Raw genomic sequence first — 25,826 nt, 5'->3', positions numbered from 1 at the left:
ATTGGCAACTGTCTTTCATTAATGTTCACCTCATTCTAGCTTTGAGTTTAAAATTCTATCCAGTTCCATTTCGCTTACAAACAACTTTTGGAGCATCTCTTGTGCACTTGTAAGTGCAGTCATGAAGTCACTGCTGGTCTGACCTTAACAAGGCTCTAAGTTCCGAGGTAGAGGGCATCCTGGCCTGCTTCCGGCACTCACTACACCTGGGCCCTGACTGGACATATGATATAGTAGGTACTTAAAACACAGATGACTGAATGTCAGGCCACAGACCCGGGACCCAGGCCTGTGCCCTGGAGAGAGACCGTACAGGTGTAACGTCAGGACCAACTCTGCAGGCGTGTGGCTGAATCCCTCCCATCTGCTCAGGGCTGGCGTCAAGAGCACAGCTTCAGAAGCCTTCAGAGAAAATGTGAGCACAGTGGGGTTTCAAAGCTTTTCCAAAATAGACATATCGAGCAGAGACCACTTTTATTGGGATGGCTTCGTTTGAAGAAAAGGGAAAGAGACAAAGCCAGGAGAGACAGACTCTGCTAACAGATGCAGGCTGGCTCTCTGCCCCATGCTGAGCAGAGAGGGGGACCCTGCCTTCCCCTTCCATGCCACTCATTCCTCGAGACTAAGGTATGTTCAGGCTTCAGTTCACCTTTTTGAATACTTGCTTGCAGACCACACCCTGCACTCTCATCTCCTGAAACAAAAACAGATTCTTGTTATTGGCCAAAGCAAGGTCACATTTGGGGCTCAGCGGATCCGGGGGCAGGGACTTGGAAAATACTCCGTGACTGCTATTTCTCCCCAAGAGTTGGTCTGAACTAGACAATTCCTTGGCGGGTCAGTTGAACTGGATCAGTGGACATCGGTCTTGGCTATGCACTATAGACAGAGCTGGCTGGAGGCAGATGCGGCTCAGAGCTGACTGACAGGACTCTCAGATGCCTCCCTCCGTCTACTACCCTCGACAAGCCAAAGGCTTTAAGAACGTCAGGCCTGAGCCCAGGTCAGAGTCTGTGTGCAGGGCTGCAAGAAATCAGGGCCAGACACAAGGCTCAACCCCCAAAGGGGTCACTGCAGACCAGGGTTGCAAACCAGCATGGTGGTTCCAAGCTTCAGCTGCACATTAGAGTTACTGGGGGAGTTTGAAAAATGCCTGGGTTCTAGGCTACACTGGTATCAGTATCTCAGAGGGTGAGGTCCTGGAATTGCTATTTTTAAAAGCTCCAGGGTAGTGCTAAATGCAGCTAAGAAAGTCCATGCTCTGCCTCCAGGGCAACCCCTGCTGAGTGTTGCCAGCAAGAATGACAGCACAGTGTCCCACACCTGGGAAGCTTTTTGTTTGTTTGTTTGTTCTGGTAGGAGTCTAGAAATCTGAATATTTATGTGACATCTCCCAATTTTTAAATTACTGGCTGAAGAAATTTGAAGCCCATGGATGGCCAAATAAAAGAGGCCTGTGGCCCGCACTTTGCAACCTCTGGCAAAAAGCCACAGAACTACTGAGCTGACAGGGCCAGTGGAGATCACATAACCTACCCTCATTGCTCTGCAGTTGAGGAAACAGAGGCCCAGGAGGGAGAAAGGCTCAAGGTCAGACATTGCAGCCCAGGCTCTACACGAGCCGAGCCGACGCTGCCTCTGAATATGATGTGTCTCCTCTCAGCGCTCACATGTCCCAAAGCTCCTGCAGACCCTGACCTTGGCAGGAGCCCTATGGACTAGGATGGCGTTTTGCAGATGAGGTTGAGGGAAGGAAGGCACCTCCCCAAAAGTACGCGGTGAGTCAGAATAGACCCCAGGTCACCTGGACGAGGCTCCTTTCTCAGAAGGAAAGTAGCTGGGGAGTTCCAAGGCGGCAGAAGGAATGACAGGAGGTCTCTGCTCAGACAGCAGGTGTTATTTTTAGCCCCCCAGAGGCTAAGGCCCCTACTCTGGATTTGGATGTGCTTTTTCCAGACAATGGATAGAGTAGAAGTGGCTTTGACGAGCGATCCCAAGGCTGGAGGACAGGGTGAGTGGGGCCCACACCTGAGCCGAGAAAGGCTTCTCCTCCTCCAACCTAGATTGTACAGATTGTAAGCAGATAGGGTAGGGAGTGCCCGGACATAAAGAAGCCATTTTTGGCCTGAGCCATTTTGTGATCTAAGCCTGGCTACAGTGCTTGCCCTTGAACAGGTCTCAGTAATTACTGATCTTAAGGGAAGTGAAGAACTGCAGGAACCAAGGAAAAGCAGTCAAGTTCAGGGACTTGTTTATCACAGTTTATCACAGTTCAGTGATAAAACAGAGGCTTGGTTCTTCCTCAAGGAATACACATAACCAGCTTTGAGCTCCTCGGGAACTAAGGCCTCCACCCAGGTGGAGGATGGGATTATGATGTGGACCTTTTCTGACCCTCAAGACTTCAATCAATTAAAGCTTGGGGCTTCCCTGGTGGCGCAGTGGTTGAGAGTCCGCCTGCCGATGCAGGGGACACAGGTTCGTGCCCCGGTCCGGGAAGATCCCACATGCCGCGGAGCGGCTGCGCCCGTGAGACATGGCTGCTGAGCCTGCGGGCCTTTGCCCCATTTCAATGCTGAATTCTCCTCTGCTCAAGCCCCTTCATGAATACACATGTGCCCTTGGTTTAAAACTTCCCCAATTTTGCTGTTCAGGGAGACACAGCTTTGGGAAAGGTCCCCGGTGTTCTCCTCACTTGATCCAATTAATAAACCCTTCCTTCTCCGGATCGCTGGCTCAGTTGTATCTTTTGGCTCGACACCCACCAAGAGGTGAACCCAATTTTCAGGTAACAAGATCATGTCTTGAGAAGCTTAGAGAACTCGCCTGGCTCTGGCTAGCCACAATTTGACATCGTGAAAACAGGTATCATTTGGGAGCAAATGTAAGTTCTGCTATCTTCTGGCTGTGTTACTTGGATGTGAGCCTCTGTGTCCTCATCTCCAAAATAAGAACCTTAACAGTACCTGGCCCATCGGGCTGCTGAGACAATGGAAAGAGATACAGAATGTTCCACATCTCATGCTTAGCAGATGCATCTCCTCACCTCCTCCCTCTGATTGGACAAGTGGGTCAGCCTAGACCTTGAAAACACATTGCTCAGTTTTTAAAGTCACTCAAGCATCTTCCCCAGGGCCTTGGAAGTGAAGCTTCAGAGTAGAACCAAGGTCCACCCATGGCGCATACTTCCAAAGTCCATCCAGACACCAACATGACCAGGGCCTCTGGGGCCCAGCTTGACTTACCTACCCCCGTACCCCCGGAACCTACCAGGTGCAGCTCGTCACCCTCAATCCACTGGGTCCAGCCACGTCCCTCCTTCTCGCCCTTCTGCACACACTCGAGCTTGTCCCCGTCCCAGCTCACCGTGGTCTGCGGAGCCAAAAACCACAGCTATCAGTCTGGAGCCAGCAGCCCCTGGGCGCTGGGGGAGGGGCAGCCCCAACCTTGAGAATCCAGGGTGCGCTCAAGTCAATTTCATTTCAGAAAATCTGCAGCCTCATACTCCTTGTCCATCACGTGCTCTTATTAAAGCAGGCAAATTGGTTTTTTTTTTTTTTTTTTTTTTTTCGGTACGCGGGCCTCTCACTGCTGTGGCCTCTCCCGTTGCGGAGCAACAGGCTCCGGACGCGCAGGCTCAGCGGCCATGGCTCACGGGCCCAGCCGCTCCGCGGCATGTGAGATCTTCCCGGACCGGGACACGAACCCGTGTCCCCTGCATCGGCAGGCGGACTCTCAACCACTGTGCCACCAGAGAAGCCCGCAAATCGGTTTTAAAATTCACAAAAACCTTCATAAATTTCATTAAAATGGATAATTAGGGGAGAAAAAGTCACTGGGGCGGGAGCTGTCAGTGCAAAGGCTGAGAATGGGGCTGGGAAGGGAGGAGGGGTTTCTGAGGGTTGAGCGCACACGGGGTTTGGGGGTGCGTGACGGCTGCTGGCCTGCATCTCGGTGGTGAGAGGTAGACTTCTTAGAATATCCTGCTCATCCCCAGACATTCATTCATTCATTCACTGTTTCAACCTTTGCAAGGTCTTGGGACACCAAAAAAGAGGCCCCCCACCCCCCTCAAACATCTTTTCACTGCCTGGAGAATGACCTTAGATATACATCACCCTCTGCGGGTACAAACGGCAGCTCTTCCAGGCACTCTCGGCGCTCACTGGATCCTCATGACTGTCCACGTGGAGCATGGGCTAGCATCTCTGCTCTACAGATCAGGCTACGGTACTTGCCACGTCCCCCCACGTGTCAATGGCAGAGCCAGATCAGAACACGGATCTGTGACGTTCAGAGGTCCCCCTCCCCGCTGGACTACGCTGCCTCCCTAGGTGCCCAGCGTCACCAGAGTTACAGACCAGAGGCTGCGGGAGCCCAGAGGAGACTCAGGGAAGGGAGGCGCTGGCAGGAGAAGGCACCAGGCTGGGCTTTGAAAGACAGGAGAGCGAAGCGGAAGCAGAGACAAGCAGGCGCTGGGAGAGAGCGTTTCTCCGCGGACCACGACCAGACGAAGGCACAGAGACTGAACAGCGCGGGGCGTGCTCAGGAAGCTCCTCAGGCAGGTTCCACATTCCAGGGGACCGTGGGGGAAAGAGGAGGAAGCCCCCGGTCTGCCCGCCCGTCTGGCCTCCACCCCTGCCTCCGGCCCCACCTTTGAGCGTTCACATCTTCCCTGAGCCCCGCGTGCCCCGCCAAGTACTGGGCGTGCTGAAGGGCAGACAGACAGCAGGAGGAGGCCCAGCCTGTGCACATGGACCCACCCAGAAATACAGGGCTCGAAGTGCGGAATTTAGAGGGGAGATGGTCCAGGAGCTCCACAGGTCTAGACTGGGACCTGTGTGCAGTGGGCATCTCCCATATCCGCAGCTACCCACCTCCCATCCACATGGGCCCCGCCTCCCCCTGTAGAGGTTAGAACCCCATTTGCCCCTTCACTGTGTGGCTCTGAGCAAGTCCATCACTTCTCTGCTCCCCCCCCCCCCCACCCATCTGTATGTGAGGTGTCAGAGGCCATGAACTCAGAGGCCTTGGCTTTACAGAGGTAAGGTTCTAGGATTCTTCTGTTCCTGCCATGCTCAGCTGAGAGAACAGGCAGCTAGAGCCTGATAAAGATTTAGGAGAGAAAGAAGAATCTGGGAAATGGGTGTGGAGTGAGTGGGCCTCTCCCTAGGGAGCACCACCTCCCCCTTCCTCCCCAACCCCCAGTCTCACGCCTGAGCTTGTGGATCTCTACCGCCCTCTACTGTTGGGATGAAGAATGCAATGAGAGGCGGGCACAAGGGGGACAGGTGGAGCCAGTGTGCCCCCAGCTCTGCACAGGCATCAATCTGCCCTCTGCTCCTGGAGCCCAGAGGGAGAGGGGCACAGGAGGACCTGGTGGGGGGCAGGCGGTTCCTCTCCCTGGTGCACAGATCACTCGGGGCACATGTCCAGCCCCAAGCCAGAAAGAAGGTCCCACCTCCAAGTCAGGACAGAATGAAGTGAATGTCTGACGAGGTGGGTCGAGGGTAAAGGCCACTAACGACCTCAGGCCACCGACAAGATGCCCATTCACTGGGTGCCTTGTCCATGCCCAGACTGTGAAGGGAAGTGGGGACTGAAATCAGACGGTCCTCAACTTCAAGGAGCTCGTAAGAACACTTGGCCTCCTCATCAACTGAGCTTCTCTTCATGAGTTTATCCAGAAGTCTACCCTGCACACTGAGGGCTCCAGACGCTATCAGAGGCCAAGAGAGACTCACTGGTGCTCAGTTACAATAGATACACTTCTGTCTCTACCGGAAATATTAGAGTCTATGAGCATATTCATACCCTCTGTCCTGGAAAACTTGAGAAATGCTCAAAAAAGAATAGAGTAGTAACAAGAATACCTAAAATCTTGCTTCTTCAGAGATAATTAGATTTTGGTGTATTTCTGTCCAGTCTTTATATGTGTGTGTGTGTGTGTGTGTGTGTGTGTGTATACACAAAAGTTCAGATTGCATCATTTATGGCTTTGCACTCTAGTTTCTTCACTTAATAGAAGCAATTTTCCACTTCAACAGACATTCTTCATAAGCATTATTTTAATTGTTATATAATATTTAGGAAATGGCTATGTAATTTGTAGTGCCCACCTAGCACAAAATGAAAATGAAGCCTCCTTTTAAAAAACGATTAAGAATTTTAAGACAGTGACAGCAGAGCATTAAACCAAGTGAGGGGCCCTTCTGGGCACAGAAGCCTCTGGGACTGCACTGGTCACAGGCCCATGAGGACAATCCTGGTAGTATTTCATTGTACATACATACTTATTTAGCCCATTACCCATTCTTGGACTTTTAGGTTATTTATAATTCTGTGCTACTACAAAGAAGACTTCCTTGTATACAGTTTTGAGCACAACGCTTTCTTTAGAATAAATTTCCGGAGGAAAAATTGTCGCATGAAAGAGTGAGCGTATTTTTAAGGCTTTTGATAAGGATCACCACCTTGATCTCCAAAAGGCTCACACCTGCTTCCCTTCCAATGTCAATGTCAGAGAATGAGCATGAAAGAGATGTTCATTAATAGTAAAGCAGGTTAGGTGCTTCCCTGGTGGTGTAGTGGTTAAGAATCTGCCTGCCAATGCAGGGGACATGGGTTCGAGCCCTGGTCTGGTAAGATCTCACATGCCGTGGAGCAGCTAAGTCCGTGCACCACAACTACTGAGCCCACGTGCCACAACTACTGAAGCCTGTGCACCTAGAGCCTGTGCTCGGCAACAAGAGAAGCCATCACAACGAAAAGCCTGCTTACTGCAACGAAGAGTAGCCCCCACTCACCGCAGCAATAGAAGCCCACGTGCAGCAACGAAGACCCAACACAGACAAAAATAAATTAAAAAAAAAATCTAAAAAAAAAAATAGTAAGGCAGGCTAGGGAGATTGGGATTGACATATATACACTTACATGTATAAAACAGATAACTAATAAGAACCTGCTGTACATAAAATAAATTAAATTAAATTTAAAAAAACCCAGTAAAGCAGGCTTTGCTCCTGTGCTAACATGTTACACTTTCGGATTCATTTGGCATCTTTTAACAAGGACCGTTTGGATATAGATAATCAAAATACCTTACCAAAAGAATGATGGATGGTGCAATTTCAGGCTTCATGATAGATCGAGGGATTCAGGGAGCGGAAGGCTCTTTGAGCGCAGAGAACCCTTTCTTAGAGCCCTGCAAATCAGACCCTCAAAGAGAGGGATCCTTAATGCACCAATGCTATGTCAGTGTCCAGAGCAGGCGCTTCCTCAAGCCCCGAGTTCCCGCTGACCCTTGACCCAGAGTGAGTGGGACAGAAAAGACACTATTCTCGTCTGTATTGGATATACAGAGGAGGCTGAGCTCAGAGAGGTTAGGTGACTTTCTCGGTGTCACCCAGCTAATGAGGAAAACAATTTGGGCTGGAACATGGGCCTTGCATGACTCAGTGCCCCCTTGTTTCCCAGGCCAGGCTATGCACCCAGCCGATGTCTGCTCAGTTTTTGGGGGGTGCAGAGAAAACATGGGCATTATGCTAAGACTGAGCAGCCCCCGGGAGGAACACACTTCAGTTTAGCCCAACCGTTGCTGGGTGTGGGGTGCTGGGAGCCAGAGTCCTGAAGGCCCCTGGGCTAAGAGATCACCGAAGAGACGGGCAGACAGAGGAGTGCCAGGCAGTTACGGCTCAGTGTGGTAGGTGCTGCCATCAGGGGAAGCACAGGGGCTGCAATGCCCAGGAGGGCCCCTCATTCTCAGAGGAAACACAGCTAGGTTTTTAAAGCGGGAAGGCATCCCAAACAGAGTGAATAACGACAAGCAGGCCAATGCTGAAGGAGGGGCAAGTACGAGGCTGGGGGGTAGACAGGGTCATAGCGCCAGACTGTAACTGGGACTGTGGCCTGGAGCATGTTTTCAATGCCCCCCAATGCTGCCTGCGCCCTCACATAGCCCCGTGGCTCTGATCTGCTGGGTGGAACACTCCCCAGTGGGCCCCGGTCTGCCCGCCCGTCTGCCGGGCTTCTGGGAAGCTCAGCTGTAATTTACCCTGGGCTTCAGGTACCTGCCGCCCTCCCACCCTGTATCAGGTTGACCCAGTGTTGTCAGCATCGTCAACAGACCTGGGTCCTCTGTCCCTAACTGTGTGGAATGACCTGAGCCTCAGTGCCCTCATCCACAAAAGGGGGATTCGTGGTACCTGCTATGGCCGACTGTTCCATCGGGGCTCCCAATGGGTCACATGCCATTCACGCCCTTGTGAGGCCCCGCCCACGCTGATTCTGGCCTTGGCTTCGCGACTCGCTCTGGCCAACAGGACAGCAGCCAGCGTGGGGTAACAGGCGCCTTCAAAAGCCCTTGTGCGCTGGGGGCTCGTCCTCTCGGGACCCTCGCCTCTGGGAACCGAGCTGCTGTGCTTTAAGGAAGTGAAGGCTATTCTATTAGAGTGAAAGCCCACATGATAAGCCCCAGACGATGAGAAAGCAGTCACTGCCAGAGGCTGTGACAGTCTGTTGGTCGCCCCAACCGAGCCTTTAGCTGAAGGTAGTCACACGGAGCCGTGGACACTGAATCAACCTACAGCATCCTGAGAGCACGTGGTGGCTGTTTTAACGTATCGCGTTTTGCGGTGGTTTGTTATGTGGCTTTGGATAACTGCAAGACCTACTTTACCAGCGTATGCGGAGGATGAGAGAAAATATACGTGAAGTGCATAGGGCTGGCACAGGGGGCCCGAGGTCATGGTAATCACGATGTCCAGAGCTTAGATAAGGCGGGGGGGATTTGCCTGTAGAAGCTGAACAATAACTAGAGCCTTTCTTTTCTAAGTCGGAGATTTGTGAAGAAGTGACGGACAAGCCATTCACCATGGCTAAATGTTTCAGGAGCTCCTTCTTTTCCGGGAGACTTGGATCCAAGAGGAGACCCTGCAGGGGCTGCCTGCTGAGCCGGGTGCCCAGGAGCCCTGCGATGTCTGCGTCCCCTAAAATTTAATTAGTCTTTGTTTAAGCAGAAGATCTATTTGGAGACTCCCCACTGACAGCCGCGATGGCTCTGAAAATGCGATTTAGTTCTCCCACGTTGCTGTTCCACGTTCACATGGGGTGGGCATGGATTTTCCTTTCTAAGCTTTGTACCCTGTGGGAATAAGCCAGCCATGTCCCAGAGGACCAAATTTGTCCTAAGAACAGAAAAGGGGGGCGGGGAGTCAGGGAGGAGGACCATCAGCTACAAACAAATGAGAGGAAAGAAGCAAAAGAAAGAACGTTGGGAGGGGGATGTAGCAAACAATGGTCTCTTGTTTTCTTGTGACACAAAACATAGCTTCTGATAACGAGGACTCCTTCTGTGACCTCCCTCTGTGGTGAGCGGCCACCTCTGCCACACCAGGCAAAGTCTGGGACGAGGCTCAGCTTGCCCTGTGAGTGCAGATCTGAAAGGGTCCTTAAGAGGTCATTCAATTCGGTTGCCCAGCTTGGACACTCACCATTGCTTAATCCATTTAATCAGGGTCTAGTGGGGGAGTTTCAGGCAAGAAGATGTTTCTGGTGCTTTTCAAGTGACACAGGAAGGCAGATGCCAGTGCGGGCTGAGGTGGGCATGGTACCAACCACGGGGATAGGCAGAGCTGCCCAGCACCCCACTTCTGGGAACTCCATCTTGGAAATGAAGTCCAGACAAACCTAAGAACAAGGGGAAAGTATGGCCACCTCCAACTCCCCTCCCAACGGTCATTCTCACCGCCTAGACCATCTGAAGTCTGCAAAAGAGCTGGTGCCCAGGGCAGCTGGTTCTAAAGTAAAGCCGGTCTCACTTTTCTATTAAAAACTAATAACCTCCAACACTTTGGCCTTGTCAGCAGCTCTCCCGGAGATACATGCACCAAAAGGTGAGTGAAGACAGCTTTGTATTACTCTGACAGGGGACTGTCACTTCAAAAGCTGTTATCCAGCTCCCCTGACCACTTAGAAACCCGAGCTGGCCCTGGGGTGACACAGAAAACTCAGCTCCCGCAGGCAGCCTGGGGAAGCTGGCTCCAGGGAAGCCTCGAGGCCCCTCACCCTGTATGAGTGACCTATACTGGGAGTGACAGACCATTCCCACTAAATGGACCCATCTCTTGGCAGTGACCTGGCATGAACCACAAATAGTGGGATTCAACTTGGCTGCCAAGAATTTGTGACGTTCCTTAAAGCTCCCGCGTGCCCCAAACATCCACTCTCATGAGCAGGGGGAAAATGGATCAGCGGTCCCCACAACTCGCCCGCCCAGCTCTGGGAGGCCCTCTGCTTACAGAGCCACTTCCCAGAGGGCTGGGACTGGACCTTACTGCCTCTGTGGTTCCAGAGCCAGGTCCTCAGAGGGGAGGTCTTGTCCATGGTTGTTCTCCTTGCAAAGGGCAGAGCCAGGACTGACCCAGGTCTGACTCCCAAGCCTGTGCTCTTTAAATTTAAGGGGAAAATTGAAAAACCAGACAGTGATAGACACTTTCTAGCATGACGTGAATCGCTAAAAGATACAAACTGGCCATTCCTCCTGGAGCTTGATGTTACAGTGTGCTTCACCCTTTGAGGGTTTCTGGAATAACGAGAAGGTTCTCAGCCTCCGGTGCCTGTGAAATACGTGGGTGGGCAGGAAGGGCAGGGAAGGTAACTGAGGACCTGCCAAGTGCCGGGTATGGTGCTGGGGGCTTTCCACCTCAAGATTTAGAGCCAATCAAAATTAGGCTTGTTAAGTAACCAGCCCAAGCCTCCTTGGGGTTAGGGCTTGAGCCATCATTTGAACCCAGTTCTTTCTGGCTGAGTCCATGAGCTGCCCTGCCTGGGAGGTCAGGTTGGGTGAGCCTCTGATCCTTTCCCAGGGGAATGGCAATGACCTGAAATCAGCACATTTGGGGGAAAAGCCGATTCATTCTGTAAGCATATTAAAACTAGATTAATGAGGCCTTAAAACACGAACGAGTAACTAGGCACATAAAAGCCATTAGAAGCAACAGCTACAGACCAGTAAAGCCACAGCAGGCCTTCGTGCGCATGGGCAAATGTGATTCCAACACCATGAAGAAGCGGACAGCAAATGATAACACGATTCTTAGGACAAACTAAATGATAAAATGTTAAGACTCATGTTGACATGAAATATTTTAAATTCCTTAAACATTCCAGAAAGTGCCCAGGCTTAATTTTAAAACAACAAACCGTCAGAGAGCTCAAGGTCCCATGAGGCCAAGGTTCTGGATGCGGGGGGTGGGGGGGAAGTGAGGCTGGAGAAGGTCACAGGGATCCTGTGGGACTGGGCTCGGTCATTGCAGGGGCCCAGCACTGAGGGTGGCCCTAAGGCTGGGCTGGACCCAAGCTCTGCCGTGGAGCAGCTCAGGCTGGAGGGAAGACACGCATGTAAACTGGCATCAACAGCACCTGTGTGTTGTGTGCTGGGTACTTCCCGGTGTAAGTAATAACAGCACTGTCATTATCACCATCACCGTCATCACCCTAAAATCATCTATTTGATACTCACTATGTGCTGGGCAGGGTATTAAAGCGTGGGTCACATCAAGTTGATTCTTTAAACCTCCTGGAGCAGTTATGCTTCTCCCCATTTTACAGATGTGGAGACTGAGGCATTAAGGTCACCCAGCCATGAAGTATGGAGATGAGGTTTGACTCTACAGCCCATGCTCTTGGCTACTGGGCTCTGCAGTTCCCTGGTCTAAGCTGACCCTTGAATGACCAGTAAGACTTTGCATCATGGTTCTGCATAAGGAAGCATCATTCAGCAAATGCGGGTGCCACACCTGCACACCAGCCTCGTGTGCTAGAAATAGAGGCAGGGAAGGTGAGGATTCTGTTCTCAAGAGCTCACAGACTATTGAAGACAAGCAGACAGAGAATTCCAGCAAAACGGCAAGTGCTGGGTAGAGGCAGGTGATGGTGATTTTGGAAGTGGGAAGGCACCTCGTCCGCCTCTGAAGTAGAGACAGAGGTCCATCAGGGAAGGCTTCCCGGAGGAGGTAATGCTGGAACCGACACCAAAACACATCAAGAGAGTTAGGTGAAGAAGTAGAAACTGGAAAAGAGGAACGAGGGAATCCCAGGCAGAGGGGACAGCCTGCACAGATGCAGGGAGGTCAGGGGCTGCATGAGTGAGGCTTCTGAATGGGCTTTGCCAGGCTGGACACTCCCCAGGGAGTGTGATCCTGCACCTCCGCCCCTAGAAGTTACCAGCATCTCTTCTTCCTCACTTCACACCTATGTGGCTCCAACCGGCCAAACCTGGTACAATGGAAAATCCAAATATTTGCTCAGCTGGCGGGCGGAGCTGGTTTTGCTGCTTGGGCAAGTGTAAGAAACCGGCCTATTCTCAGGTTCACCTGCAGTGGGGGTGGAATAAAGGAGGGGCCGTCCTGCCAGAAGGTGCTCAGAGGGGCTCAGGAGGGCAGAGCCCACCCAAGGCCTCATCTCTTCCACGAGAGCCTCTGGCCCCTATCTTTTATCTTTCAAGGCGAACAGAAACAAACAGTTCCCAGAAGATAAAAGATGGTTGTTCCGTAACCAGGGAAGAGAGAGCAGGTCAGGATCTCTTGACCAAGAGTTCTCTGGGCTCTGGAATCCTTTTATTCACTGTAGGATACCAGCCCCTACCTTAGAATCTATGGCAGAGAAAATGCACATTACCATTTGTTGAATCAACAGAATGAATGAGTGGCAGAAAACATTCTAGGCGTACTCTTGTAATTTACACCTTTTTTTAAATGACAAAATATCCCAGGCGTATGTTTCTTCGTCCATAGATTAGTCTTATATACACAAGTTAACCACTGGAGTGACATTAGCCCCGAGTTTCTGAGGCCTGGAGTGCTTAGTCATCATGCCAGGAAGAGCATGAATCATGGTTTCAACCCCCTTCTCCCCAGCTCTGAACCCATGTCCTGCCTACTGCTCCCACATGAACATCTTGCTGCCCTGGATGCCACTGCCATTGAACCTGGCAGGCTGTGGGGCTCGTCTGGCCAGCAGACAGCAGCTTGCCTGACTGAGCTGGGCGTTCAGGAGGGACCTGAAGATGGCCTTGGATAGAGGCGGGCCTGAGCTCCAATCCATCCCCACCTCTTTCTAGCTGGGTGACCCCAGCAATTTACCTTTTGAGCCTCCATTTCTTCATCTGCAAAATGGGGCTAATGAGTCCCGCCACAGAACAGAGCCACCAGGATGAAATGAAACAGGGGGTTGCAAGGACCTGTTGAAGCTCTGGACTCTCAGTAAGCACTGGTTTCCCCTCCGCTTTTGGCCTTGCGGCCCACCCCACTGCCCCGCACCGTCCTCCATCAGGGTGGAGAGGCAAGTGCCCTTTCAGGCCAGCCTCTGCACATGTAACCCCGCCAGCTCTTCTCTGGATGGCCAGCTGTCCCTTCACACATCGCCACCTCCAGAATTTGTCTTCTGGAGCTCACAGTTTACACGGCGAGAGAATTACTAATAACAGCTCGGATTGATGGAGCAGTTGACTGCAGGCTTTCTTGCGTCTAATCCTCATCGTGAAGTAGCTTGTGAAGTAGATCCCTTACTTGATAATAACCCCCATCTCACAGACAAGTGAAGGCACAGGGAGGTGAAGTAACTTGCTTAATGCCACCCAGTTTGTAAGTGGCGGAGATGGGATTCCAAAGATGACAGTCTGGTTCATGGACTGAACCGGTTATGACACAGCCGGACTGCCAGGTCTTGCCTCAGAGGGAGATGGGCTGTGAACAAGTAAGAGCTTAGAGGAGGGCCAGGAACAGCTGCCCTCAGCCCGGAAGCCGCAGGTCTCGGCCAGCAGCACCAAGCCTGGCACATAGTAAGCATGAGAGACATTAACTGTTATTATTATTACAGGCGAGAGATATTCAGAAGATGGGGAAAGGGGAGAGAGAGATTAAGAAGCAGAATCTACGGAACTTGTGGACTGATTGCCCATAAACACTTTCCATTTATCTTCACAGCGATCACTTTCATGGCTACCTAGTGGTCTACGGAATTAAAAACCCACAGTCACTCTAACGGCCTGTGGTTCCTGGGCACCAGCAGAAGGCAGCCTGTTCTGTAAACCACACAAAGTCGGGAGTCAGAGAGATCTGAAGTTCAGTCCCTGGGCTGTAGTAAACTGGGAGTGCGACCCTGGCAGGACCTCAGGTCCCTGTCTGTTAAATGGGAGAGTAGCCCCTCTGTGCTAGGATTGTTGGAGGGCTGAATACATAACATATATCAAGTACTTTTGGAGGTGGGTGCAGGGCTGAAGGTGAAGCCCTGCGCCACTCCCAACACTCTGAGGCCATCCTTTCCCCCTTCAACTCACACGCCAGCCTCCCACGCAGGGCCTGCCTTGGGTGGCAGGCAGCCCAGGGAGGTGGAGTTCCCACCCTGCCTGCAGAGGCCCAGCTCCAGGCACCACATACCTTCTCCCACCCCCACGGAGTCCTTGTGGGCTCTGCTGCTACTTGAGACCAGCCAGAAACGAGAGCCCAGCCCTGACAGACCTGCAAACTTCAGCCAGAGAATAATATTCCAACTCCCACTGTGTACTCACCGGACATCAGGCACTGTGGTCACAGCTTAGTTTGCATAGAGCACACTGAACTTTTCTAAAGCATCTTCCACCCGACGTGCTCCCCCACTGAGATGTGGAGTCCATGTCCCCTTCCTTGGGAAGACGGGTGGGCCTTTGTGACTGCTTCAACCAACAGAGTATGGCAAAATCCTTGCTATATGACTTCAGAGGCTAAGTAGATTATAAGAATGTCATACACTCTGCCTTGTTCTCTTGGCCCTCTCGTTCTTAGAACCCGGCTGCCATGTTGTAAGGAAGCTCAATCAGCCAGTAGAGAGTGAGTATGAGTGAGCCATCTGGAAAGTGGACCCTCCAACACCTCACGGACATGGCATGCCGCAGGGACAAGTCATCCCCTTTGAGCCCTGCCCTAACTGCAGATTCATGAAGAAAATAAACAACTGTTATTGTTTCGGAGTTTCGGAGCACTAAGTTTTGAAGTGGTTTGTTACATAGCAATAGAAATTTGAAATAATTCATCACCACATTTAATTTTCACAACATCCCATCAGTGGTGCTACCTCTGGCTCCTTTTCACAAATGAGGACACTGAAGTCCAGAGGGATAGAGTACCTTCCCCAAGGAAACACAGTTGGAGAGTGGACCCAGGATTCAAATCCATGTTCATCTCAAAGCCAAGGCTCCCCGTTGCTCTGCTGTATCCCACGCTTGTCCAGCTGAACACACTACTGGTATCACTTATTCATGGGCTGCTGCAAGTTTGGTGTCCCCAGGCAGACTCCATCCACAGGGACTGCATCCCTTCACTCTCATTCATCCCCCATAACTGGGCACCCTTAACCCCAGCACAGGCTTATTACACTGAATCATGACGAGAATATCACTGGAACCCGGGTGTGGGCCAGCCCACTTCCTCATTTCTCTTTCTTAGTAGTTATCACAAGCACGATCTTTGAACCCACGGCATCAGCATTAGTCAGGAACTTGTTAGAAAAGTTCTTGGTCCCTACTCTAGACCTTCTGAATCAGAAAGTCTGGATGTGGGGCAAGTTCAAGTCTGAGAACTACTGCTTTAACTACTTACATGGTTTTTAACCTATGATCTGTGGGCTATGTATGTCATAGGATGTTTTTAGGTGCAAGTGACAGGAAACCAGTTCAAATAGTTTCAGGGGAAAGAAAGGGCATGTATTTGCTGGTTCAAGTACAGACGAAAAGTCTCAGAATGGCATTAAGTGTCAGGAGTTCCAGCAACCCTCCGATGCTGAGGTTTCTCTCTCTCTCTCTCTCTCTCTCTCTCTCTCTCTCTCATTTCTGCTTATCTACCAGCCTCATCTTATTTTTTCCTTCTGTTGGATTTCTGCATGCAGCCATGGAGGGTGGCAGGAACCGTACGACTGGCCCAGTGCAGGTCAAACGCACAGTCATGGGACAGGCCACGGGATACTGTCATGGCCCTGGTTTAAGGTGCTCATCCCAGGAGACACAATGTACTGGGATTTGCAGCTTCACCAGAACCCACAGGTAAGTAGGGGTCATTCCCACCAAATAAGGGGAGCTATGACGGTCAGAAAAACAAACAGCTGTAATCCTCCAGTAAACATCTGGCCAACACAAGTTCGCTTTGCCTGCAGTCTAGGGTATCAGAAGGGCTTTGCCCATTTATTGCACATAGTATTGTGGCTTCACCAGGCCCTGCCTTCTGTGCTATCACCATGGTCCTCAGAATTTGCTGTGAGCCAGGTGAAGCAGCAATCATGGTGCCCATTTTGCAGATGTGAAAACAGAGGCAGCAGGTCCAGTCATTTAAGGTCACTTTGTTAACTAAGTAATAGAGGAGGATTTGAAACCAGATGTCTGACTCCACTACCAGCACTCCTTCTCCACACCCCCAAGCCTTGTCAGTACTGTCTGTGCTCACCTCCAGGTTGCGATGAGCCTCACAGTAAGGAACTCAGCAGAGCTCCATAGGAGACCTTGTAATAGCTTTATAAATAAACTAGTTAGAACCCTTCCTCTGCCACCAGCTGGCTGGATGACCTTGGGCTGAAAAGGTCCTCAACTTGGAGCCTCAGATTCCCGTCTGTAAAATGGGCATCATGATACTCACTGAACAGCATTTGCTGTGGGGACCAAAAGAGAAAAAGTGCTAAAATCATCTGGGACAGGCATGGCACTCAGTCAGGATTTAGCGCGTTATTTTCCTTTGTTCCTGCCTAACAAAAAACAAAACCTAACAAACAAGTGTGATTCTTGAAAGTTACTTTGCGAATTTTATTTGGGTTGCTTTAATTCTTCCCTTTGTAATCCTCAAAAGTATGCTGCTGACACCGATTTCAAAGGTCGAAGAACTTTAGCTAAGACATGAAAGAGACTCCGTGTTTCCTTCCTGGAAAAGACCCTGCCAAATGCTGGGGGCCTGATCTGAGCAGGGGCGGCTCTCAGAAGGCTTCCAAATCCAATGGCATTCTCAGCTCTGCAGCCCAGGGAGTGAATTCTGCCTTTGGCATCGTGTTTTTTAAAATAAGAACCAAAAAAAAAAAAAAACCAAACCTCTTTAATGAATCAAGAATAGGATCAGAAGAAAGCTGGCAAAAGAATTTAAATCAAAGCATTAACAGCAGTTTGGTAGATATCATGTATTACCATACTTAGATGAATGGATGGATGGAGGAAGGTAAGTCAGGGAGGGACGGGAAGGAAACATGTAAGTGCTGATATGGAAAGATGCCTAAGAAATATCATCGAGTGAGAAAACAATGTGCTAAGAAGTAGATTTTTTTTTCTTTCTGTCTTCCTTCCTTCCTTCCTCCCTTTCTTCTTTCTTTCTCTCTCTCTGTCTCTCCCTCTTTCTGTCTTTTTCGGCTTTCGATACAAATATTGACAAATCACCTTCTCAATAACTACATGGCTGGATGGCTTCTATATTCGAGGAAGATTTCTGCACAGATCCACCAGAAACAGTAACAGTGATAACCTCTGGGGGGTGGGAATGAGGCCAAGTAAGGGAAGGGGTCCTTTCCTTTTCAGTCCACTTTCTCCTGTGCCATTTGAATTCTTTTTTTCCTTTTACAGTGAAAACAAAGAAAGCAACAGAGGGCTGGAAGTGGAAGGCAGGCTCTGTGGAAGGGGTCATCCTGAGTTCAAGGCTGGAGATGAAGCCAAGGTCTCAGCCTGGGAGGAGGTGCTGGCTGCTGAGTGAACGTAGCTGCCTCCCCCAGGGAAAACCTGACCTGGTGTCCACAGGGACGACAAATGGCCCTTCTGCCCCCACCATGCAGAGCCAGGCTCCCGGCTGGGAATCCTGTGGAGGCTCGTCTTCTCCCACAAAAGCTGCTTGTGCCGGGCGAGCTGGGAACCAGGAACCCGACCATTCCTTGTGCCGAAGGGCTCCCTGGCCCCGGCGTGGGGAACGGTATTTGAAGCGAAGGAGCATCTCCTTCTTGGAAGGTCCCCACCCTGCCAAAGCCTCCATCTGCTAGATTCGATAAATAATACTGGTTTCAAACTGGGCCTGAGATTTCACTTTAATGGATAAAGGCGTGCAGGAGGCGGTGGAGAAAAGCTGAGTCCAGTCTTGATACACTTCTACCAAACCCACAGCCCCGGCTACTTGTGGTCATGTAAAGATCTGAAGAGAAAAGACTGCAAATGGGAGCTGAGCGATCCCGGCTACACAGATCTGAGCCCCTCCACCCATCAGCCTGGGGAGAGACCGCAGAGCCATTTCAGGTGGTTCTGGGCATGGACTACCGTGTCCACAGGGGTCCAGCGACGGACTAAGCCAGCATGGGGCCCTCTACACCTGAGTGCCTAAGAAACATCATGAGTGTTGTCCACTTTTTACAGAGACACAGGTACAGAGAGGTTTCTTTTCTCCAAAGCGGTGGTTCTCAAGGTTTAGTTGCACCAGAACCACCTGGTGGGCTTATTGAAACCCAGATTGCTGGCCCCGCTCCCAGAGTTTCTGATCCACCAGGGGTCTGGCTGGAGAATCTGTGTTTCTAACAAGTTCTCACGCTGCTGCTGCTGCCGCCGCCAGTCTCAGCTTCGGGAACCACTGCTCTAAGGAACACACGGTGCAAACAATGACGTGCGGCTGTTTGATCCTTGACTTTAGGTACCAGGGTGGGGGGAGGGCTGTGGAAGAGTGGAGAAGGTCCCATCTTAAAGAAGGAGCTGCGACAGTGTCCTGGGCATCCACAGGGTGCAGGAATAAAAGGGCACCCAGCATTTTCAGCAGTCCTGATTTTACTGGGGTACAAACAGCCGGAAATATGGATTTTTCTATGACATCTTACAATCTTTGGCAATCATTGGCAACTGGCTCTTAAATTTGTCAAACATTGTGTGAGCCAAACAAAACACATCTGCAGGCCAGATTTCATCCTCTGGCTGCTGTTCCAGAAGACAGATAAGGTTCCCACGGAAAGAGGCAGGAGCAGAGCTCTCTGAACCTCCGGGCCCTTTGCGGAGGATGGCAGCCTGACCACGCCCCTCCCAGAAGGCTCCCTGGGGCCTGTCGGGGCCACATCCAGGCTCCCCACTGGGTCCTCAGCACTGCCTTCTTTCCCAGCCACACCCCGCACTCTGGCCACATGAAGTCTTTGCAGACTGCACCTCTGTCCCGGATGAAACCCCTCCCAGCCAGGCCTTTTCTGACCTCTGGGCCTTTGTGCACATGGTTCCCTTCGCCTGAAATGCTCTCCACATCCACCCTAATTCTTACTTGTCCTTCAAGGCCCCCTCAGCCGTCACCTCCTCCCGGGAGCCCTCCCTGACCACTGCCTGTCCCCCATTCCCCCATCCCTGCCCTCCTAGCCTGCTGTGCTTCCATCACTGCACGGGGCTTTAATGGCCTGAGGCTGTGTCTGTCTCCTCCACTGGCCTGGGTGCTCCAGGAGGCCTTGCTGCCTCTGTGACCCCGGGCTTGAGCCCAGGGCTGGTGTGGGACAGGTCTGAAATAGCACCTACCAAGTGCTGTTCTCTTGGCCTTGGCCTTCCTCTCGTCCCCTTTCTGTTTGCCTAATTCCTGCCTATCCGTCAAGTCACTACTCAGACTCTACTTCCTGTGGGAACAGCCCCTGACCTTCCAGACCCGGGGGGCCCTTCTCTGCCTGTCCTTCCCCATCAACACACCATCTCAGTATGAGTGACTGCTTTGGTCTGCTGCCCCCACTACACTGAACTCCACGAGGGCGGGACTCTTGTGAGATTCATCTTAGTAACGCAAGGGCTGCAAAGACAGAGTGAGCACCACAAAATGCTTATAGGACCAAGAAAGGAATGAACAGAACAGGCGAGCAATGAGATCCTTGTAATGTGCTGGGAAGTACATGTTAGAATGAGGCCAACCTGATGCTGAGAGCTGGCTTCCTCCGGCCACTGCTCCCGGCTGGTGGCTGCAGAGCACGGGGAGCAGAAGGGATAGTAGTGCACTCTCTTTGGCAACCACCTTGCCCAGGACCCCACGAGGGGGGTCCCCGAGGAGGGTCCCCGAGGACCCTCCAGGCCTTGGCCATGTGGTCTATTGCAGGCAGCTCCCCTTCATTCACAAGCACGAGGCTGGACAGTTGCCATCATTCTATTATTATCCTAGGCTCTCCCCCAGCCGTGCTCTTCCCTGTGGCCCCCTCCAGCTGGGCAGCAGGGGAGAAGGGCTTCTCTGCAGTGCAAGGGCCAAGGGAAGGCCAGAGCAGAGGGCCGTCCATCCTCCCAACAGGCAACAGCACGGTTAGCTCACGCCATCTATAATACTTGGGAGGGGGCTGCCCTGAGTCCTGGGACAGCAAAGGTGACCACGAGTCCTCATACAATGTCATTGAGTTTGCCCAGCTGCTGGGCTCCCTGATCTGTTCACTTACCACTGTCCTAATGCTTAATGGCCAAAAAAAGAGGGGGGCCGTGTGCCCCTTCCTTTGTGTCCAAACCCATCCCTTCCACCCCTTTTTTTTTTTTTTTTTTTTTTGTGGTACGCGGGTCTCTCACTGTTGTGGCCTCTCCCATTGTGGAGCACAGGCTCCGGATGTGCAGGCTCAGCGGCCATGGCCCACAGGCCCAGCCGCTCCGCGGCATGTGGGATCTTCCCGGACCGGGGCACGAACCCGTGTCCCCTGCATCGGCAGGCGGACTCTCAACCACTGCGCCACCAGGGAAGCCCCCCACCTCTTTTTTGTTACAAGTAAGTGGAGAAGTCACCACCTCCAGAATTCCTTCCAAGATGCCCTCCTCTGGAGCTTCCCTTTGTCACCACTGATCACACTGTGTTCTGACTGTGTGTGCGTCTGTCTCTACCACAAAGACTGTGAGTTCCTGGACATCAGAGATTGTGACATGTTCCGCTGGGTCAGACCGCATTCAAATCCTCCCTCTGCCACTTCCTTAACCTCCCAAGGTCACCCAACAAGAAATCCTGCCTTGGTTTTCTTATCTGTAAAATGGGGTTGAAACCAGCATTGTGAAGATTCACTGAGTTAAAATAAAATGGGAAAGGTACTTCAGCACTTGAAGAGTACAGGCATACCTCATTTTACTGCACTTCAGAGATATTGTGTTTTTTACAAATTAAAGGTTTGTGGCAACTTTCATCAAGCAAGTCTGTTGGTACCATCTTCCCAACAGCATTTGCTCACTTTGGGTCTCTGTGTCACATTTTGGTAATTCCTGCAGTATTTCAAACTTTTTCGTTATTTGTTACGGTGATCTGTGATCAGTGATCTTTGACATTACTATTGCAAAAAGATTACGACTTGCCAAAGGCTCAGATGATGGTGAGCATTTTTTTAGCTATAAAGTAATTTTTCTTTTTTTTTTTTTGGCCGCGCCACCTGTGGGATCTTAGTTCCCCGACCAGGGCTCGAACCCGTGCCTCCTGGTTTAGAGGTGTGGGGTATAAACTACTGGACCGCCAGAGAAGTCCCTAAAGTGGTTTTTAACTAAGGTATATACACTGCTGTTTACACAGAATACTACTGCACACTTAATAGACCACAGTATAGTGTAACCGTAAGTTTGATATGCACTGGGAAACAGAAAACTTCGTGTCACTTGCTTTATTGGGATGTTCGTTTTATTGCGGGGGTCTGGGGCTGAACCTGCAATATCTCTGAGGTCTGCCTATATTAACTAGTGTTACTAGGTGATCAATAAATGTTTCATACAGTAATGGATGAGGGTGGGAATGAAACAGCGAAGGCAATTAGCCAGTAAGTACAAGCCAGCACATTCCACAGGTGGCAGTGACCCAAAATACATAGAGATGTTTGCTGTGCCCTGCAAGTACCTCAAGAGTGGGCTGGCACGACCTGACATTTCCCTACAACAGTAGTGTTTTGTCCCCACAGTGGCCTCTGCAAGGATCCTCCCTGGCGGCCGCCCCCTCTTCCGCCACCATTCCGAGCGCAGACTCAGACACTAACTCAGATCCCCTTCAGATGAATCAACAAGTAGGGGGTGAGTCATCCTGGCCCGGGGTTCCTCATCCCCAGACACCGGCACTCCTTCAACCACAGTTCTGACAAACCCCAGACACCTGGCTTCTGCAAAGGGTAGCCACAGAGGAGCCTGGCCCCGAGCGGGAGTGTGGGCCTCAAAGTGCAGTCTCTGGAATCTCCTCTGGGAGCCTCAGTCATTGTAAAATATGGGATTACTAACCCCTCCCTCACGGGGCTGTGGTGGAAAACAGCTGGCACAGTGCAGGGCACGGAGCAGACTCTCAGTAAAGGGTAGGAGGGGGAGGGGAAGAGGCGTCGGGGAGAAGCTTATCAGTAAGCAAAGCAGCTCCCTGGGGGTGGGAGTGAGCTAGCTCTGGACCCAAGACTGGGAAAGGGAGACCCGGAGCACCCTGACCTCCCAGCGACCCCAAGAATGTTGACGGAGGCCCCGGGCTGACCTTCCAGAGGCTGCTGTGGTGGCGCTAATTGGGGTCTCCGGGTCACCAGCTTCCCACCCTTGGGGGCAGGGGGCTCACTCCCTTCCCCCACTGTTGCCTCCTCTGGCCTGGGCTCCTGCGGCACTGACCTACTGAGTAGGTTGTTGGCTGCAAGCTTCAAAGGAAGCTCGGGGCAGTGGAGGACAGGGTAGGGAAGGGGGTGGCCAGGAGCCACACCCCACTTTGGGGATGAAGAGGGGCAGGTCAGAAGGCAGGGTGACGGTGCCCCCTGCTTCCTAGAGTGGCTTCGTGCTAGGTCCTGTAGGAAGTTTACACTTCAGAAGGGTTGCCTGTGTTTCATCTTGCTTTCCTCCCTTCTCTCCTTCCTCCCTCAGCCTACAGTTCAGCCAGACAAGAGAGTCAACAGATTTGCCTGGAATTCCTGCCCAGCCCCTCCCTAGCTGGGTTACTCTGAGCATGTTGCTTCGTCTCTTTGAGACTGTTTCTTCATCTGTAAAATGGGCGTACTGAGACCTCCTTCAGAGGTTGTTATGAGGATTAGATGAAGGCAAGTGTATAAATCACCAATGCCGGGACACAGGAGAGACTCAACAAACCACAGCTTTCATTTCGGAGGGTACGCTTGATAAGTCGAGAGCTGCCTACCTTGGGGGCTGGGAGTGTGAAGATCTTGGACCCCTAAGAACACAAAGGCGCTTGCTCCCCTCTCAGACGAACTAGCCCTGCCTTCGGTCAGGACCCCTGGGCAACAGATGCCCAGGTGTGTGCGAAGCCTCACCATGCACTTGCGGTCGTCTATGCCCGTCAGATCCTCCTCAAACTCCTCCCCGACCTGGAAGTCCATGATGTAGTTCCTAAAAGTGCTCAGCGTCCGGATGATCATGTGGTCGCCGTCCTGCACGATCTCTTTGTCTGGCTTCAGCAAGTTGGCGATTTTGCGCAAGGCCACATTGACATCTGCAGGGAGTGCCGGGGCAGAAAGGAGCAGAGAGTTGACTGGAAAATGCAGAGAACTGTTGCCAAGGTAGCGGGCCCTAGGAGCCCGCTTCTCCCACCCCCACTCCCCTAAGAAAACCATCGGGGTCCTCTGCTCGATTAGCAAGGCCTCTGCGTGCAGCTAGCTGGTCTGTCTTTTTCTTTCTTTTTTTCTTTGCTTTGTTTTGTTTTTTTTTTTTTTACAACAAAGTTTTCTACCCTTATGCTAACCTTTTGAAAACCGAAGCTAGCCAACCAAGCCCAGCTTTCCTAATGAAATTATCCACTTCGAGAGCCAACCATCAGACATTGACCACCGTGAATCCTAATAACCCCCGTCCTCCAATTCGCACTTGCTGTACCCCTGGAGACGCCCCTTCCCCGGTCGGGGTGCTCAGGACGGCGGCTTGGCTGGCGGAGGCAGGCGGGTGGGCGGCCGGCTCGGGAGGGCGCCGGGATCCCACCCCCAGCTGCCCGGCCGGGCGCCCCGGGCAGAGCGCGGCGGGCAGCGCTTACCCAGCGCGCGCAGGTACTCCTCGAAATTCTCGTTGGCCAGCATCTTCCAGTACCCGGTAAAGTCGACCGGCATTTCAGGGGGCGACTTGGGCCGGACCGGGACTGAGCGGGTGGGAGCAGATCTGGGCTCGCGGTGCGATCCGGGTGGTGGGCGGCCCGGAAATGTGCGCCCTCGGGGGGTAGGGGCTCGTGGGGCGGCGACAGCTGGATTGCAAGCGCGCACAAAGCCAGCGGGAGGATCCACCGTAGCTGTCGCTCCTCCCCCCTCAGCGGGGCGGGGCCGGGATGTCGGAGGGCCAGGTTGTCCCAGGCCCGCCTCCGCCTAGTTCAGACCTTCAGTTTCCTTCCCTAGGAAGGAAAAGGAGATGGCGGTGGAGGTGAGGGGTGTTTTATTGTTTCCAACTTTTCGGTACCTGCGGGATTCCTTCAAACGCCTTGAACTTCTCACATTCAGCGGCCACTTGAGGGTGGGGAAACATTCTCCTGCGTTTGCTGGAGTAATTAGGGAAAGAGACCACTTACAGGCTTACAGCGCGGGTGGCCGGTGGGGATCCAGGATCCAGAAAGCTGGGCAGTTCAACTCCGGGAAAGAAAAGTGGGGCACTCCCCACATCCCTCCCCCCAAATAAAGCAAGGCCGGGGGACTTCCCTGGTGGCACAGTGGTTAAGAATCCGCCTGCCAATGCAGGGGACACATGTTCCATCCCTGGTCCGGGAAGATCCCACTTACCGTGGAGCAGCTAAGCCCGTGCGCCATAACTACTGAGCCTGCGCTCTAGAGCTCGCGCGCCACAACTACTGAAGCCCACGTGCCTAGAGCCTGTGTTCTGCAACAAGAGAAGCCACCACAATGAGAAACCCACGCACCTCAACCAAGGGTAGCCCCTGCTCGCCGCAACTAGAGAAAGCCCGCGCACAGCAACGAAGACCCAAGACAGCCAAAAACAAAAAGTAAAATTAAAAAATAAATTAATTAAAAAATAAAAATAAGCAAGGCTGATGTTGCTTGAAGTAAGTATGGTTAAAAAGAGGCCCTCTGCAGAGTGAAGTTTGAGATCCACTGCTTTATGCAAATGTAAGCAATTATCAATACACTGTTGACTTTCCCCTCCGCTTTCACCTAGTGGCAGTACAACACTCCACAGTGTTGTGCGCTTAGCTTTTTTCACTTACTCTGTTCTGGAGACCTCATTCTTTTGCAGGATATTCCATTGTGCATCCAGCTTGTCCCCCACTGCTGGACATTTATGTATATATTATTTTCCGATCTTTTACTATAAGAAGCAGTACTGCAGTGAAGATCTTTGAGCACATCTCATTTCTCACCTGGTGGGTATGTCATGGTGTTTTAAAACCTCTGTCTTTGCCAGCAAGGAGATGACATAATCATGTGGGTTGACTTTTTGACCTCTATTAAAGACTAAACAACTCTTTTAAATTGCTTTTTGCACAACTAACAGCCTAGATGACAGCAGGTACATTCTCCTCCCACTCTAGCTCTACAATGGCTCCAACCCCACCCCCTCCCCGCCCACCCTCCCCAGGCTCTTGTGAGTCCTCACACTACATCTGGCTGAGTTAGGAAAAGATACCTCTTCATCAGAGTAGGGGCAGCTTCATCCCAGGGAGTGGCTTGGATTTTAGCCTCTCTCACCTGCCCTGCTCCACACCAGGATTTCTTAACCTTGGCACTGTCTCCAGTTTGGACCACGTAATTTTTTGTCGGTGGGGAGGGGTCTGTCCTACGTCATGTAGGAGGTTTAGCAGCATCCCTGGCTTCTACATGCCAGATATCAGTTGGCACCTCCCACAAAGATGTCTCCAGACATTGCCAAATGCCCCAGGCCGGGGGCCAGGAGGGTCAAAATCACCCCTGGTTGAGGGCCACGGCTG

General features: G+C 51.8%; 1 protein-coding gene across 1 annotated transcript; it reads right to left on the bottom strand.

The window, feature by feature from the left end:
* Positions 1–457: 457 nt before the first annotated feature.
* Positions 458–24,191, bottom strand: RBP1 (retinol binding protein 1). Its single transcript, XM_067737672.1, has 4 exons — positions 23,934–24,191; positions 23,221–23,399; positions 3,271–3,372; positions 458–694 (listed from the first exon to the last, which is right to left on the bottom strand). The coding sequence occupies exons 1-4, from the start codon at positions 24,004–24,006 to the stop codon at positions 641–643; spliced, it is 408 nt and encodes a 135-aa protein (XP_067593773.1). The 5' UTR covers positions 24,007–24,191; the 3' UTR covers positions 458–640.
* Between the last annotated feature and the right edge of the window lie 1,635 nt (positions 24,192–25,826).

Source organism: Pseudorca crassidens, chromosome 5 (assembly GCF_039906515.1).
Source record: "Pseudorca crassidens isolate mPseCra1 chromosome 5, mPseCra1.hap1, whole genome shotgun sequence".
NCBI lineage: Eukaryota > Metazoa > Chordata > Mammalia > Artiodactyla > Delphinidae > Pseudorca > Pseudorca crassidens.
Note: the sequence above shows the minus strand (reverse complement) of the source record. Positions and strands in the feature narration are given on the sequence as shown.

Bases quoted from the DNA above. Each gene is read 5' to 3' on its own strand.
- RBP1 (XM_067737672.1), bottom strand. From the start codon at position 24,006: ATGCCGGTCGACTTTACCGGGTACTGGAAGATGCTGGCCAACGAGAAT. The intron at 23,400-23,933 runs GTAAGCGCTGCC...CACTCCCTGCAG, and splicing joins GGAGTACCTGCGCGCGCTGG to ATGTCAATGTGGCCTTGCGC. The intron at 695-3,270 runs GTAGGTTCCGGG...TTTTTGTTTCAG, and splicing joins AGGGTGACGAGCTGCACCTG to GAGATGAGAGTGCAGGGTGT.